We start from the raw sequence: 17,186 nt of genomic DNA on the forward strand, positions 1-17,186 counted from the left end.
CTCTCTGTCTCTCTCTATCTCTGTCTCTCTCTCTGTCTCTCTCTCTCTCTCTCTCATCCACCCTCATCTCTTATTTCATATGAAAGTGGCAGATTTGCACTTGTGTGCAGGAACCTACTCTATATATGAATATCATTTTATACGCGTATGTGTATTTGAATGTTTGGCTGTAGAACCAATGCTAATAAAATGTTCTGCGATATTTAAAAGGAACTTAGTAAGAAAGACCTTTTTTTTTCCCTTTTACGATATTAGTTATGTCAAAACACCATGTCGTCCATCAAGCATTAAACATCTCCGTTTTTACTGCATTATCATGCACATAGTAAAAATAACAACAACAACAACAACAACAACAACAATAATAATAATAATAATAATAATCAGTTATATCATGTCATGTTTCACCTCTACTTCCGGTACATCAGCTGACACGCTATAAAAAAAAGTATGAATTTGTTAAAATAGTCAAACAAAACAGCTAAATGCTAATATTACACGATTTCTATTTCTCTTTCTTCTTAATCCTCCAGATGTTTCTTGAAGTTTGTGGTATTATGATGCTCAAAATGTTGATCCGAGTCAGACTGACTCCACACGATGGACAGAGCCACGTTTAGAAACTCGAAGCCGTCGATGCTCACCGTCTCAGAAAGGACCCGGAGAGGGATTGACCTTTTTGCAGCTGTTTCTGTCTGAGTTACAGTATAAACAAGAAATAATAAATATATTACTGCGTGTTGCTGCTCTTCCTCTCAGGCTGTCGGAGAGATGAAGCTCCTGAAGCTGCTTCTGCTGCTCTGTGTCCTCGTTCTGTGTCTGGACGAAGGCCTCGGCAAAGAAAAATCAGCTAAGAAGGGCAAGAAGAAAGGAAAGCAGGTCTACTGCCCGTCGTAAGTGTCCGTTTCTCACGCAGCTCCGTTACAGCATCCAGTCTCGAGTGTTTACCGACGCTCCGTGTCCTGAAGTAGCGTTCTCACGGGGTTTTGAGATTAGCAGCAAACTGAAATTTCTGTCAGGAGACGTTTATTGGACGTTTACAGAAGGAGTCTCCAGTGTCAGTGTGAGTTGTTATGCAGAAGTTAATAAAATACCATATGAGTGCACTATACAGTTTGAAACCGTTACTACAGTAGTGTTAGTGACATCATTGCTTTTCAGGAATATAACTTTTGGCTTAAAATTAAGATATGAAAGGTGGGTCAGATGAAGATGAAGAGGAAGAAGGGATGGCAGTGTTTCCCAGGAACACCTGTAACGGGAACGTACAAATCCATACGAGCTAGCTAGCCGACTAGCCGACGTGCCATAAAGCAATTTCTGCTAGCGGAGCAAAAATAAACGTGACATTTGGCCATAATGTCCGAAATGTCAGGATGTTAATTTCTTGTTTATTGAACTGTTGCGTGAAAGCGATACCGCTCTCGCAATCATGCGGTTACACTGAATAACTGTAGCTGTGATTCGCTGTAACGAGCTGCAACGAATCACAGCCGTGCCGATATTCAGTATAAGCGCACTCTTACACGTGTCGTATTGCTTAATTATAGTCGTTTATTTCTTTCTTTTTTAAAAGAAAATGCTTAATTGCGTTGTTTTCGAAGGCGTCTTTGCTTTTCGGCATTTCTTTACATGTAGCTAAGACATTAATATACAGTGCTGTGTAATATACAGAGACAACCGTGTTTACTAATTAATCCTGATGAATAATTTGTGTTCTGCAGGCAGCTCTCCTCAGAAGACCTCGCCCGGGTTCCTGCTAACTCCACGAGTAACATCCTAAACCGGCTCCTGATCAGCTACGACCCGAGAATCCGCCCGAACTTCAAGGGTGATCACGTCACGTCACAGCATGAGAATGTTCAGCGTTCTGATTTAGCGTCACGGTTTTAGTGCATCTTTTTTTTTTTTTTTTTACGCCAAACCGAACCAAATCGAAATGAAAGTGGGCGGGGTTTCCACGTGGGTAACTCCGGTCCAGGAAACAGACCAGCTAGCTTGTTTTATCTTCCTGCTTTGACATATTGATTCATTTCCAATGACTATGCATTTATATTAACGCACTTGTTCTAACACGTTATCGTTTCTATAGTAACAGCTCGTTCACGGGGACTTCTACGGCAGACGCCTCACTAATTAATAAACAGGTTTTTTTTTCCGTGGGTATGGTGACGTTTCCTGTAAGGAGAAAAGTGTTTAATTAACAGTTTTGGAAGGAGTCTCCAGTTTCAGCGCTTTGTAACAGTCAGAGGCAAAGCTGTAACTTTTCCGTCATCTTCAGGACAGGTGACTTTACGCTTTTGAGAAGTATTTTTGTTTGTTTTTATTATTTCGAGAGGTAAAAATAGAGGCTGATGAGGCAACAGGAAGTGACAGGAAATGTCCATATAAACGGACTATAAGTGACATTGTTTAACAGATATAAAGGTTATCTTATAGAAAGCTGAACTGTTTCATACTCGTATACATTTCCCTTTATTTTAGAAATCATAAACGCCTGATTCATGACCTGAAGTCGAACAGGAGCAGCTCGTTAAATCCCAGTTAGCCGTGTCGCGTGCAGCTTTCCTTGGCAGCGTTCCTCTGGAGCGCTAATGAGCGCTGCAGTAAAACCCGAGCTCTCGCTCCGCCTCCGTGCTCCTTTATGTTTAATGTGGATGTGTGTTGGAGGGGTCTGGACGTGGTCACCGTGTTTAGGGCTTGGCGTTATTACTCATCCATCTGCTCCGTATAAGAGCGAGATTAAAGCTCCTGGAGTGTTTTTTTTTTACGCTGTAATACCAGACTTCCTGCCTTTTATGATGTAAACCACATATAGAGTCCGATCCAAACATGATGTAAATGTGGTGTGATGTTAAGATTTGAAGCCGCGTGTCTGAGTATTGTGTGAAAAGCGATACATTAACACAGGCGCATGACTTATTTAGGGTTTTTCTTTCTTCTTCTTTTCAACAGGAACGCCTGTGGAGGATCGTGTCAACATCTTCATCAACAGCTTTGGGTCCATTCAGGAAACCACCATGGTACATCATCATCACCATCATCAACATCATCATCACCATCATCATCATCATCATCATCATTAATATCATCATTAGAACGTTTTATCACTTAATACCAAAAAAAACCAAAACGTGTGCAGCGTTTCCTCACCTCAAGTAAATATTAATAGTACGCAACATCTCGCTGACCTTCCCAGTGAGGAGAATATCCCCGTAGTGCAGCACAGAGGAACTTGCCTTGTATGTCCAGGCTAATTTTATTAATATTAATCTCTGATGTTGTTAATAAATAATAAATTACTTAAATTATTTATTTGTTTATATTTGAAGGAACTGAAAAGACCATCAGAGCTGTGGGTTCGGTTCGCGCCACTGCCCTGTGTGTGTGTGTGTGTGTGTGGAGTTTGCATGTTCTCCCCGTGCTGCGGGGGTTTCCTCCGGGTACTCCGGTTTCCTCCCCCAGTCCAAAGACATGCATGGTAGGCTGATTGGCGTGTCTAAAGTGTCCGTAGTGTATGAATGGGTGTGTGAGTGTGTATGTGATTATGCCCTGTGATGGACTGGCTCCCTGTCCAGGGTGTACCCCGCCTTGTGCCCGATGCTCCCTGGGATAGGCTCCAGGTTCCCCGTGACCCTGAAAAGGATAAGCGGTATAGAAGATGGATGGATGGATGAAACTGAAAAGTATTGTGGGTCAGGACAAGATGATAAAAGTGGGCATGCACGGGTGTGGTCAGAGTGTCTGTGTTATGTGTGTAAGCCGTCAGAGTACCAGTGAAAGCAGAAGGGTGTGGTGGGCGTGGCGAGTGTCTGCAGGTCAGATAGGTGTGGTCAGTGTTTTTTTTTCAAAAGGTGAGAATGAGTGGTCAGAGGACCTGTGAGAAAAGATGGGCATGGTGAAGGACCTGTGAGATCAGATGGGCGTGGTCAGAGGACCTGTGAGATTAGATGGGTGTGGCCAGAGGACCTGTGAGATTAGATGGGCGTGGTCAGAGGACCTGTGAGATTAGATGGGTGTGGCCAGAGGACCTGTGAAATCAGATGGGCGTGACCAGAGGTCCTGTGAGAGAAGATGGGTGTGGCTAAGGACCTGTGAGATCAGATGGGCGTGGTCAGAAGATCTGTGAGAAAACATGGGCGTGGCTAAGGACCTGTGAGAGAAGATGGGCATGGTCAAAGGACCTGTGAGAGAAGATGGGCATGGTCAGAGGACCTGTAAGATCAAATGGGCGTGGTCAGAGGACCTGTGAGATCAGATGGACGTGGTCAGAGGACCTGTGAGATCAGATGGACGTGGTCAGAGGACCTGTGAGAAAACATGGGCATGGCTAAGGACCTGTGAGAGAAGATGGGCATGGTCAGAGGACCTGTGAGATCAGATGGACGTGGTCAGAGGACCTGTGAGATTAGATGGGCGTGGTCAGAGGACCTGTGAGATCAGATGGGCGTGGTCAGAGGACCTGTGAGATCAGATGGGCGTGGTCAGAGGTCCTGTGAGAGAAGATGGGCGTGGTCAGAGGGCCTGACCAGATTTTCATTTGTTTTAATAATAATTTATCTTTTAATGTTGAGATTTTAGGCTCGAAATTGAAAAACCTAAATGCTAAAAGTAACTATTATTATTATTATTATTATTATTATTATTATTGTTATTATTGTTATTATTATTTATTAAATAATTTAAACAAATAAATAAATAAACAGAGATAAAATGTTACTTATCTAAAAGTCAAAGTGAATAAATAATTTAGAGACATTTATTGTATTGTTATACTTTACATTTGCGGAAACTACACACACACACACACACGCTGAAACACTACACACACACACACACACACACACATGCTGAAACACTACACACACACACACACACACACACGCACGCATGCTGAAACACTCTACACACTCACACACACACACGCATGCTGAAACATTCTACACACACACACACAAACGCATGCTGAAACATTCTACACACACACACGCATGCTGAAACACTCTAGACACACACACACACGCATGCTGAAACATTCTACACACACACACACACACACACACGCGCATGCTGAAACACTCTATACACACACACACACACTTTTTTTTTATTACACCTCAGAATAACTGGAAGATCATCTAATTAAATAAAGTTTTTTTCCACGTGTGATTTAAAGAGAAAATCCGGCCCGCGTGTGTGAGGGTTCATGTTATAATTTAGGATTGAGATATTGGAGTCCCCGCTTTGCTTGGTGTGTTTCTCCAGGATTATCGCGTGAACATTTTCCTGCGTCAGCGCTGGAACGATCCGCGTCTCCGGCTTCCTCAGGACTTTAAATCAGAGTCTCTGACCGTCGACCCGAAGATGTTTAAGTGTTTGTGGAAACCCGATCTGTTCTTCGCCAACGAGAAGAGCGCCAACTTCCACGACGTCACACAGGAGAACATCCTGCTCTTCATCTTCCGGAACGGAGATGTCCTCATCAGCATGAGGTGAAAACACACAACAACACAATTACAGACAGGAAGTGTGTGTGTGTGTGTGTGTGTGTGTGTGTGTGTAGAGTGTTTCAGCATGTATGTGTGTGTGTGTGCGTGTGTGTGTGTGTGTGTGTAGAGTGTTTCAGCATGTGTGTGTGTGTGTGTGTGTAGAGTGTTTCAGCATGTGTGTGTGTGTGTGTGTGTATGTGTGTGTAGAGTGTTTCAGCATGTGTGTGTAGATTTTTTTTTATTCATGCTAGTTGTTTCTCTGTGTGGTCTTCTTCTTGCTTGTTGTTGCCATTGATCCAGTACAGTCTGTGTGTGTGTGTGTGTGTGTGTGTGTGTGTGCGTGTGTGTGTTACAGGTTATCAGTGACTCTCTCGTGTCCTCTCGACCTGACGCTTTTCCCCATGGACACTCAGAGATGCAAGATGCAACTGGAGAGCTGTATGTAAACTACATTACTGTCAACACCCTGAAGCTGATTGTTTTCCTTTAACGTCACATCCCGAGTGTTTTATTCCTCTTATACCTCAGCAGTTGCTATAGAAACGATCAGAATCAGAACGAGCGCGTTAATATAAACCTGCGCTACTGTCTGAGCCGCTGTTCTAGAGAACTAATCAACACTAGATGCAGTGAGTGTTTCTGATGGTTTGGACATGCAACATGTGTGCGTGTGTTTGTGTATGTGTGTGTGTGTGTGTGTGTGTGTGTGTGTGTGTAGTTGGCTACACCACAGATGACCTGCAGTTTATGTGGCAGTCTGGAGATCCAGTACAGATGGAGGAAATCGCTCTGCCGCAGTTCGATATCAGACAGGAGGACATCGAGTACGGAAACTGCACTAAATTTTACGCAGGAACCGGTGAGGAACCCAAACGCCGAAGGAAGCGGAACGTCCGATGCATTCTTCATGGAAATTATTCTCTGAGTAGATGATCAGCTGCTAAGGCTTTGCTCTGATGCTTGTGCAGGTTACTACACGTGTGTGGAGGTGATCTTCACCCTCAGGAGGCAGGTGGGCTTCTACATGATGGGCGTGTACGCTCCTACGCTGCTCATCGTCGTGCTCTCCTGGCTCTCCTTCTGGATAAATCCGGATGCTAGCGCTGCCCGGGTTCCTCTGGGTAATGAGATTTACAGCGCACATATACCATAGTACCAGTGTAAGGTTAGCGTGAACTCTTAACTCTAAGTAGGAAGTATTTTTCACTGATGTCATCACTACAGCCAAACTACAGCTGGTCATGTGACCCAATCACTATCAACCTTTCTTCTTCTTCCTCTTCTTCTTCTTCTTCTTCTACAGCTAGGATTTAACCATGTTACTGTTTAGCTCGTTACAGAGATTACTATATATTTTATCTAGCTACGTAACATCCTAAAGCCTCGGCTACAGAGAGAATATTAATATGAAACGAGTTTAATTAGTCCGTTACAGTCAGGAAGAAATCACTAAACTGTCATTTAAACCAGGATTTTATGCTCATATTAGTGACGTCACATGCTTACATTTCTGATCACTAACTACCAGCTCCTTTCTTTCTTTCTTTCTTTCTTTCTTTCTTTCCGTTTGGTTTCTTTTCTTTCTTTCCTTTTTAGTTACCGTTCTGTTTCTTTCTTTCTTTCTTTCCGTTTTGGTTACTTTTTTTTCTTTTTCTTTCTTTCTTTCTTTCTTTTTTCTTTCCTTTTTAGTCACTTTTCTTTGTCTTTATTTCCATTTTGGTTACTTTTCTTTTTCTTTCTTTCTTTCTTTCTCTCTCTGTCTTTCCTTTTTGGTTATTTTTCTTTTTCTTTCTTTTTTTATTTCTTTCCTTTTTGGTTACTTTTCTTTTTCCTTCTTTCTTTCTTTCTTTCTTTCTTTCTTTCTTTCCTTTTTGGTTCTTTTTCTTTCTTTCTTTCCATTTTGGTTACTTGTCTTTTTCTTTCTTTCTTTCTTTCTTTCTTTCTTTCAGTCTTCTGTAGCACATTTGATACACCGTCCTTGTCTCTGTTTGTGTCTGTAAACACACTAGCACAATTTTGTGTCCTCCATTTTGAAACCTCATGTCCTCATGTTGTCTTCCTCCTCCCCTTCATATTGTATGATGTACCATGCAGGATCACTCTTCATGCCATCCCATAATGCTACTCTGTACGATCCACATGCCATCCCATAATGCCCCTGTGTACGGTGAGTCCATATCCTCTCAGGTTTGTCCTCTGTGTGTGGTAGTAGGAGTTAGTCATTAACAGAAATCAATCAGTTATGTGTGTTTACAGATAATCTTCTTGTTGGTAAAAACAAAACATAAAAACAGAAGCTAAGAAATCATCCGGTAAGTTTAGTCCTCTGTGTGTTATCTATTAAGGAAAAAAACACACACTAAACATTCAATTATTGATTTGTTTTTGTGGAAGTTTTTTTTAGCTAGCTACATTTATTAGAAAAGAGTCATTTAGTTCTGCCCAGGCACAGGATTCTTCTGCCCAGCCAGGGGCTCCACACTGTTAATCTCAGTAACTGGTTCTGTAAAGTAGTTCTTGGACCCCGTAGATCGCTGCTTGTCTGGTTTGTGGGGTCGTGACCTCTCGACCCCGTGTAGATCTCTGACCGTGAATGACCTCTCGACCTTGTGTAGATCTCTTACCTCGGCTGACCTCTCAACCCCTTGTAGATCTCTGACCCCGGCTGACCTCTCGACCCCATGTAGATCTCTGACCTCGGCTGACCTCTCGACCCCGTGTAGATCTCTGACCGTGAATGACCTCTCGACCTCGTGTAGATCTCTTACCCCGTGGAAATCTCAAATCCCATGTAGATCTCTGACATCAGCTGACCTCTCGACCCCGTGTAGATCTCTGACCTCGTGTAGCTCTCTGACCCAGTGTGGATCTCTGACTCTGGCTGATCTCTCGACCCCGTGTAGATCTCTGGCAGTGAATGACCTCTCGACCTCGTGTAGATCTCTTACCCCGTGTAAATCTCGAATCCCATGTAGATCTCTGACATCGGCTGACCTCTCGACCTTGTGTAGATCTCTTACCTCGGCTGACCTCTCGACCTCTTGTAGATCTCTGATCCCGGTTGACCTCTCGACCCCGTGTAGCTCTCTGACCTCGTGTAGCTCTCTGACCCCGTGTGGATCTCTGACTCTGGCTGATCTCTCAACCCCGTGTAGATCTCTGACCCCGAGTGACCTCTCGACCCCGTGAAGATCTCTGACCCCGTGCAGATCTCTGACCCCGGCTGACCTCTCGACCCCATGCAGATCTATGACCCTGAGTGACCTCTTGACCCCATGTAGATATCTGACCCCGAGTGACCTCTCAACCCCATGTAGATCTCTGACCCTGAGTGACCTCTTGACCCCGTGTAGATCTCTGACCCTGGCTGACCTCTCGACCCTGTGTAGATCTCTGACCCCGTGTAGATCTCTGACCTTGGCTGACCTCTCGACCCCGTGTAGATCTCTGACCCCGGCTGACCTCTCGACCCAGTGTAGATCTCTGACCCCGGCTGACCTCTCGACCCAGTGTAGATCTCTGACCCTGGCTGACCTCTCGACCCAGTGTAGATCTCTGACCCTGGCTGACCTCTCGACCCAGTGTAGATCTCTGACCCCGGCTGACCTCTCGACCCAGTGTAGATCTCTGACTCCGGCTGACCTCTCGACCCAGTGTAGATCTCTGACCCCGGCTGACCTCTCGACCCAGTGTAGATCTCTGACCCCGGCTGACCTCTCGACCCAGTGTAGATCTCTGACCCCGGCTGACCTCTCGACCCAGTGTAGATATCTGACTCTGACTGACCTCTCGACCCAGTGTAGATCTCTGACTCCAGCTGACCTCTCGACCCAGTGTAGATATCTGACTCTGACTGAGCTCTCGACCCAGTGTAGATCTCTGACTCTGACTGACCTCTCAACCCAATGCAGATCTCTGACCCCGGCTGACCTCTCGACCCCGTGTAGATCTCTGACCCCGGTTGACCTCTCGACCACATGTAGCTCTCTGACTCCGGCTGACCTCTCGATCCTGTGTAGATCTTTGACCCCTGTTGACCTCTCGACCCCGTGTGGCTCTCTGACCCTGTGTAGCTCTCTGATTCTGGCTGACCTCTCGACAACATGTAGATCTCTGACCCCGGTTGACCTCTCGACCCAGTGTAGCTCTCTGACCCCGTGCAGATCTCTTACCCCGTGCAGATCTCTGACCCCGGCTGACCTCTCGACCCCGTGTAGATCTCTGACCCCGTGTAGATCTCTTACCCCGTGCAGATCTCTGACCCCGGTTGACCTCTCAACCCAGCGTAGCTCTCTGACCCCGTGTAGATCTCTTACCCCGTGCAGATCTCTGACCCCAGTTCACCTCTCGACCCAGTGTAGATCTCTGACTCCGGCTGACTTCTCGACCCTGTGTAGATCTCTGACCCCAGTTCACCTCTCGACCCAGTGTAGATCTCTGACTCCGGCTGACTTCTCGACCCTGTGTAGATCTCTGACCCCAGTTGACCTCTTGACCCCGTGTAGCTCTCTGACCCCGTGTAGATCTCTTACCCCGTGCAGATCTCTGACCCCAGTTGACCTCTCGACCCAGTGTAGATCTCTGACTCCTACTGACCTCTCGACACCCGTGTAGATCTCTTACCACGATTGACCTCTCGACCCCGTGTAGCTTTCTGACCCCGTGTAGCTCTCTTACCCCGGCTGACGTCTCAACCCAGTGTAGATCTTTCACCCCAGCTGACCTCTCGACCCCGTGTAGATCTCTGACCCCGTGCAGATCTCTGATCCCAGCCGACCTCTCGACCCCGTGTAGATCTCTGACCCCGTGCGTATCTCTGACCCCAGCCTCCCTCGCATCCCTGTGTAGATCACTAACCCCGTGTAGATCTCTGACCCCGAATGACCTCTCGACCCTGTGTAGATCACTGACCCCAGCTGACCTCTCGACCCCGTGTTCCCTCTGTAGGGATCCTGTCGGTTCTCTCGCTGTCCTCAGAGTGCACCTCTCTGGCCTCGGAGCTGCCCAAGGTATCGTATGTGAAGGCGATTGATATCTGGCTGATTGCGTGTTTGCTGTTTGGCTTCGCGTCACTGGTGGAGTACGCCGTGGTGCAGGTGATGCTCAACAGCCCCAAACGCCTCGAGGCCGAGAAGGCGAAGATTGCGAGCCGAGAGAAAGCGGAGAATAGAGTGGCAACTAAATTGAACAGTCTGAACGGAGCCGGAGGAACACCGCTACACATCAGCACTCTACAGGTCACCACACACACACACACACACACACACACACACACACAAACACACACACACACACTGCTACACATCAGCACTCTACAGGTCACCACACACACACACACACACATACACACACACACACACACACACATTCTTTATGATTTTCATTGTTTATTTTCTTATTCTTTTATGCATACATAATCACATCTCTCTCTCTCTCTCTCTCTCTCTCTCTCTCTCTCTCTCTCGCTCTCTCTCTCTCTCAGGTGACAGAGACGCGCTGTAAGAAGGTTTGCACGTCGAAGTCAGATCTGCGTTCGAGTGACTTCAGCATCGTCGGTTCTCTGCCGCGGGACTTCGAGCTCTCGAACTTTGACTGCTACGGGAAGCCGATCAGCGTGGGAAACACGGCGGGAAAAACGCAGGCAAAGAACAACAAGAAACCTCCTCCGGCCAAACCGGTCATCCCCTCCGCCGCCAAACGCATCGACCTGTACGCACGCGCCCTCTTCCCCTTCACCTTCCTCTTCTTCAACATCATCTACTGGTCTGTTTACCTGTGACCCTCCTCCATCACTCCATCACTGCATTACTCCATCACTTCATCCCTCCATCACTTCATCCCTCCATCATTTCATCACTCCATCTCTCCATCACTCCATCCCCCATCACTCCATCACTTCATCACTCCATCCCTCCATCACTTCATCACTCCATCCCTCCATCATTTCATCACTCCATCTCTCCATCACTTCATCCCCCATCACTCCATCACTCCATCACTTCATCACTCCATCCCTCCATCACTTCATCACTCCATCCCTCCATCATTTCATCACTCCATCTCTCCATCACTTCATCCCCCATCACTTCATCACTCCATCCCTCCATCACTCTATCCCCCATCACTCCATCCCCCATCACTCCATCCCCCATCACTCCATCAGTCTATCACTCCATCACTCCATCACTCCATCTCCATCACTCCATCACTCCATCTCCATCACTCCATCACTCCATCTGCCACCCATCTCCATCCGTCTGTCTCGATCCTCAGGCATCAAACAGAACAGTTCCACACACACACACACACTCACACACACACACACACACACACACACACTCTCGTGTACAGAGATGATATGAAAAAAGAGCGCTTAGGGAAGATTACACTAATATTATAATCACTATTTTAGAGTTGTTTTAATGTAAATACACAAAGATGTTTTTATTTCTCATAGACTAAATTTTATTTATTTATTTATATATTTATTTTCTTTATTATGATTCATTTATGCTAATCTATTTAACGTCTACACAGTTATTATGGAAAAGCAATTATTATCGTGCATGTGTTAAATGTATGATATAAATATTAATATAATGATATCTTTCTGCTTCTGATGATTATTTTTGGATCTCCGCATCAGATGATGATGATGATGATGATGATGATTATAATGATGATGATGATGATGATGAGCTTGTTGGTCTTGTACAGAAGAACACTGCCATACTGAACTGTATCGTTTGATGATCTTTCCGGCATATTCATGTTCCTCCTGTGATTGTGAAAATTGACCCATCAATAAAATTAACAGGACCAACGGCTGTAACAGCCACACCACTGCTTCGACTCGTTCTTTTATCTGGAACCAAAACTACTACTAGACGAAGCTATACTTCTCCGTCCGTGCAGGATTTCTGAGAGCTTTTATGTGGCTTTTTCTGCAGAAAACTACTCGAATTGGCGAAATCGCATTTGCATGAAATAGTTCTGCGATGTTTGTTGGCAAATCAGACCTTGTGTCTGTACTCATTCGACGCACGTGAATCGAAGAGGGCTTTAACAGAATGCACGTTGTGATGATGTCACGTGACACGTCTCAGCCCAAATCTGGCTGTGGATCAGGTGGTAGAGCGGGTTGTACACTAATCATACGGTTGGTGGTTCGATTCCTGGCCCACATGACTCCACATGCCGAAGTGTCCTTGGGCAAGACACTGAACCCCAAGTTGCTCCTGATGGCAAGTTAGCGCCTTGCATGGCAGCTCTGCTACCACTGGTGTGTGTGTGTGTGTGTGTGTGTGTGTGTGTGTGTGTGTGTGAATGGGTGAATGAGACACAGTGTAAAGCGCTTTGGATAAAAGCGCTATATAAGTGCACCATTTATGTATTTATTTAAATCTCCAGGAATTTTGAAAAATTACAGCTTCTCTGAATATTATACATTTTCCTTGATTTTGTGTTCTTTATATATACTTATATATAAAGTATAACTTTATATATTATATTAAATATAACTTTATATATACTTTACTAAGTATTATTTTTAAGTATTGACATTTTGGGTTTTTTTTTTAAAGATATCCAATCAACTTCACACACACACACACACTTTAGTAAAATGTTCTTTATTGTTTGATTTTTTAACTGATAAAATACAGTGTGATGCGTCTCATATGCATTTTACAGAGGAATGCAATGTCTGGCTTAGAAAAATTCAGGATTAAAACGTAAAGAAGGAACGTCTGGGAGAGTTAGCTTGAAGTTTTCCGCTTGTTTTCGTCACTAGTTTCACGTTTTCTCCAGCAGGGTTGTTCATCCTTTATTTTGGGATTTTGAAAACAAACAAACCCTACGCAAAACACACAGCAGAGGAATATGGGGATTTAAATATGCACACTAATGAAGAGGGAAACAGAGAACAGGTGTGTGTGATCAACAGGAGAGCACGGGAAGGTGACCTGGTCACGTGATCTGGTTGAGGTCTGATGGGGCTGATGGGAAATGAAGTCCAGGGCGGCCATATTGTGGCTGAAAATGACGTAGACACGGTATGACAAACAAACAAACAATTTGTAAAAGATATGAATCATTTGTTTGTTTATTTACATTTTAATAAGCATATTAATAAATGTTTTCAAAATCACACAGGCCATCGCTGTCTAAAAACATGATACATATTTGCTCCTCCCTCCAGCCTCGGATAGTATTTCAGTCTTCAGACTTTATTTATTTATTTATTTATTTATTTATTTATGTATCAGTGAGAATAAAATAAGATAATAGTACAACAGAAATCATACTAAATAATAATGACAAAAATTATCAGGAAACTCACAATCCAGATAGAGGGGACATTTTTATTGTGTGTGTGTGTGTGTGTGTGTGTGTGTGTGTGTGTTTGTGTGTGTGTGTGTAAAGTCTTGACCTCTGATTGTGTGCATGAGACAGGCATGTGAAATCTGTCACAAACATAATGAGGCATGTTGAATGGGGTCCAGGCCACACACACACACACACACACACACCCTCATCAGTGATGATGGATAGAGCTCAGATGGATGTTCGTATGTGTGTGTGTGTGTGTGTGTGTGTGATGGAGTCCTACAGTGTGACTGTACACTTTTTTCTCTCTTGTTATATTAGAAACGAGCCCCTGGTTGCTATAGAAACAGACCACGAGAAGGCCATTGCGTGGTTGTGCTGAGAAGTTTGACAATTTCTTATTTCACAGTAATGGAGGAGGAGGAAGAGGAAGAAGAGGAAGAGGAGGAGGAAGAAGAGGAGAAGGAAGAGGAGGAGGAAGAAGCAGAAGAGGAGGAGGAGGAAGAGGAGGAGGAGGAAGCAGGAGGAGGAGGAAGAAGCAGGAATAGGAAGCAGGAGGAGGAAGCAGGAGGAGGAAGAAGAAGGAGGAGGAAGCAGGAGGAGGAAGCAGCAGGAGGAGGAGGAAGCAGGAGAAGGAAGCAGCAGGAGGAGGAAGCAGGAAGAGGAGGAAGAAGAAGGAGGAGGAAGCAGGAGAAGGAAGCAGCAGGAGGAGGAGGAAGCAGGAGGAGGAAACAGCAGCAGCAGGAGGAAGCAGCAGGAGGGGTAAAAAAGAAGAAGGAGGAGGAAGAGGAGGAGGAAGAAGGAGGAGGAGGAGGAGGAAGAGGAGGAGGAGGAGGAGGAAGAAGGAGGAGGAGGAGGAAGAGGAGGAGGAGGAAGCAGGAGGAGGAAACAGCAGCAGCAGGAGGAAGCAGCAGGAGGGGTAAAAAAGAAGAAGGAGGAAGAGGAGGAGGAAGAAGGAGGAGGAGGAGGAGGAAGAGGAGGAGGAGGAGGAGGAAGAAGGAGGAGGAGGAAGAGGAGGAGGAGGAAGCAGCAGCAGCAGGAGGAAGCAGCAGGAGGGGTAAAAAAGAAGAAGAAGGAGGAAGAGGAGGAGGAAGCAGGAGGAGGAAGAGGAGGAGGAGGAGGGACGGATTTTGTCTCAATCACAGCACAGATTTAACCTCAGAATGTTTTATAGGTTTATTATTTCTGGCAGATTTATGATACAGTACGAGCTCAACTCTTAATCAGCACTGGATCATGACTAATAAAACCATTTTAAATAGAACTGAGTCAGGAATTAAACCTGCTCACAATTTTTGAGCGATTATAGCAGGAGACATGTCGCCCTGATGATAAACACCTCGACACGAGTGGAGATTTTTAAAAATAAAACAATTTAAAAAACAGTGTAAAGCTTTAAAAAAGTGTAAAAACAACAATCTGATGATCAGATCACTGGAATACGATTAGAGGAAATAAATCAAGCAGATGACATTTCAACAAAGAGAGCTAGTAAACACAATATAGCACAGTTTTTAAAAAATAATATTTACAATAGCAGTTTATTGTCAAATAATCTTAATACCAAACATTAAATTAATCGAAAAGAACCTTTTAAAGTCCAAATCCAGGATTATAAACCTGTAAGTTATTAATGCACATGCTCATTAATTTCATTAATTCTATAGTTTTCCTCTTTCAAGGCCAAAACGATCTGATGATCAGCTCTATACAAAATGCACTATATTACAGTAAGTCAGTAAATAAACACGTAAACAAACAAACGAATGAATAAATGTGTTTTAGCTACAGTACGAACATGAAATTACTTCAAATTGAGGCCCAAAGTTCAGGAATTACCTCCCAGTCCAAAAGAAAAAGATAGTATGCATTGAAAAGACAAACAAACAAACAAAACAAAAACAACGAAAAAGAATAAAAAGAAGCACAGAATCACACTTCTTGTTGTTGTTGTTGTTGTTGTTGTTGTGTGCAGCTTTGTAAGAGAAATGCGATGTTCATCTTTATGATCTTTATTTTAACCAAATTGAGCCCATTTCTCAAAACATTTCTTCATTTCAAATGAATTTCATTACACGTTTAGTAAAGATTTAAAGCATGTTGTTTTGGAGAATTGTTTTGTACTACATTGTTCAGTAAACGAGGCGTTGTGTAACCGCGGCCAGTTTAATGCTACAACATAAAGTTAGCTATGCTAACTGGAAGACAACGAAAAAAATACTCATTTAAATGATTGTGTAACGAAGTAAAACACAAACGTAGCTACAAGTCTGATGTGTGTAGCGATGAGCTAGCCATGCTAGCTACAATTGTGCCACATTGACGTAATGATGTACGTTACTGCAGCTTTTATTTGTCTGTGTAAATGTCTCGAAATTTTACATTTTATTGTTGTTAATGTTTGTTTCATTTTTTTTTTTTTTTTTTTTTACATGGAGTGATGATTAGAGCTAATTTGCTGTATTGGGAAGTGGGTGAGGTGAAGGAAGTCAGATTTAGAGAATAAAAACAGGAAGTAAACAGGAAGTAAACAGGAAGTGTGGTTGAATATTAAGCAGCTGTAATATTTTCAAGGATTTATAGCTTCTTCTGAAAGACAGCCAGGTTTCTGTGGTGAGCAGCGTGTGTGTGTGAGACATGTGTCACATACTCGGTGTGTGTTCTGTTAGCTTCCAACACGTCCACACACACACACACACACACACACACACACACACACACATACTGTTCTGAACAGCTGTGTGTAACCTATCTCACACGCATGGCTGTGTAATGCAGTCTGACTGCGCAGTGGGAAATCTGGACTCGACCAGCATTTCACACACAGCGAGAACGTCCAGAACTCTCCACTTCATCAAATTATATTCCTCAAGCAAGATTCCCTCATTGTGCACTAACATGAAGTCCAAAACTGCGTGATCTTATAGACGGGACGCAGAACAATGAAAACCTTTATCAAATACAATCGGACATCTTTTTTTTTGGTGTTTCATTGCTGATTTGCTTCTTTATGAGCTGATTTGACTCAACTCTTACTCATTTAAAATTATTAGCAAGGTCCGAATCGTAACCGAATCGTTCGCTTGAAATGACTCTAATGAATGAATCGATTGAACCAGTTCACAAAAGCTTTGTGTGTCATCTACGCAACTTTAGCGTTATGTTATCGGTTGAAAAAATTAAATGTAATTGTAACAATCTAATAGTTTGACCTCAGGAAATATTAAAACAAAACTCCACACACACAACAACAACAACAATTTTTAATTTAGGTACATTTTCTTCCTTCAAAATGAGCCGAATCATGTCAATATTGGATATAAAGGTACTGTGTGTAAACAACACAAGTGATTCACTCTGTGGACCGAA

General features: G+C 43.9%; 1 protein-coding gene across 1 annotated transcript; it reads left to right on the forward strand.

Annotated features, from left to right (window-relative positions):
- Nucleotides 1-651: 651 nt before the first annotated feature.
- glrbb (glycine receptor, beta b) lies at nt 652-12,158 on the forward strand. Its single transcript, XM_053631985.1, has 9 exons — nt 652-893; nt 1,725-1,831; nt 2,956-3,023; nt 5,266-5,492; nt 5,845-5,927; nt 6,208-6,348; nt 6,458-6,610; nt 10,437-10,726; nt 10,972-12,158. The coding sequence occupies exons 1-9, from the start codon at nt 772-774 to the stop codon at nt 11,266-11,268; spliced, it is 1,488 nt and encodes a 495-aa protein (XP_053487960.1). The 5' UTR covers nt 652-771; the 3' UTR covers nt 11,269-12,158.
- Nucleotides 12,159-17,186: the final 5,028 nt, after the last annotated feature.

This window comes from Ictalurus furcatus, chromosome 8, assembly GCF_023375685.1.
Source record: "Ictalurus furcatus strain D&B chromosome 8, Billie_1.0, whole genome shotgun sequence".
Classification (NCBI taxonomy): Eukaryota; Metazoa; Chordata; class Actinopteri; order Siluriformes; family Ictaluridae; genus Ictalurus; species Ictalurus furcatus.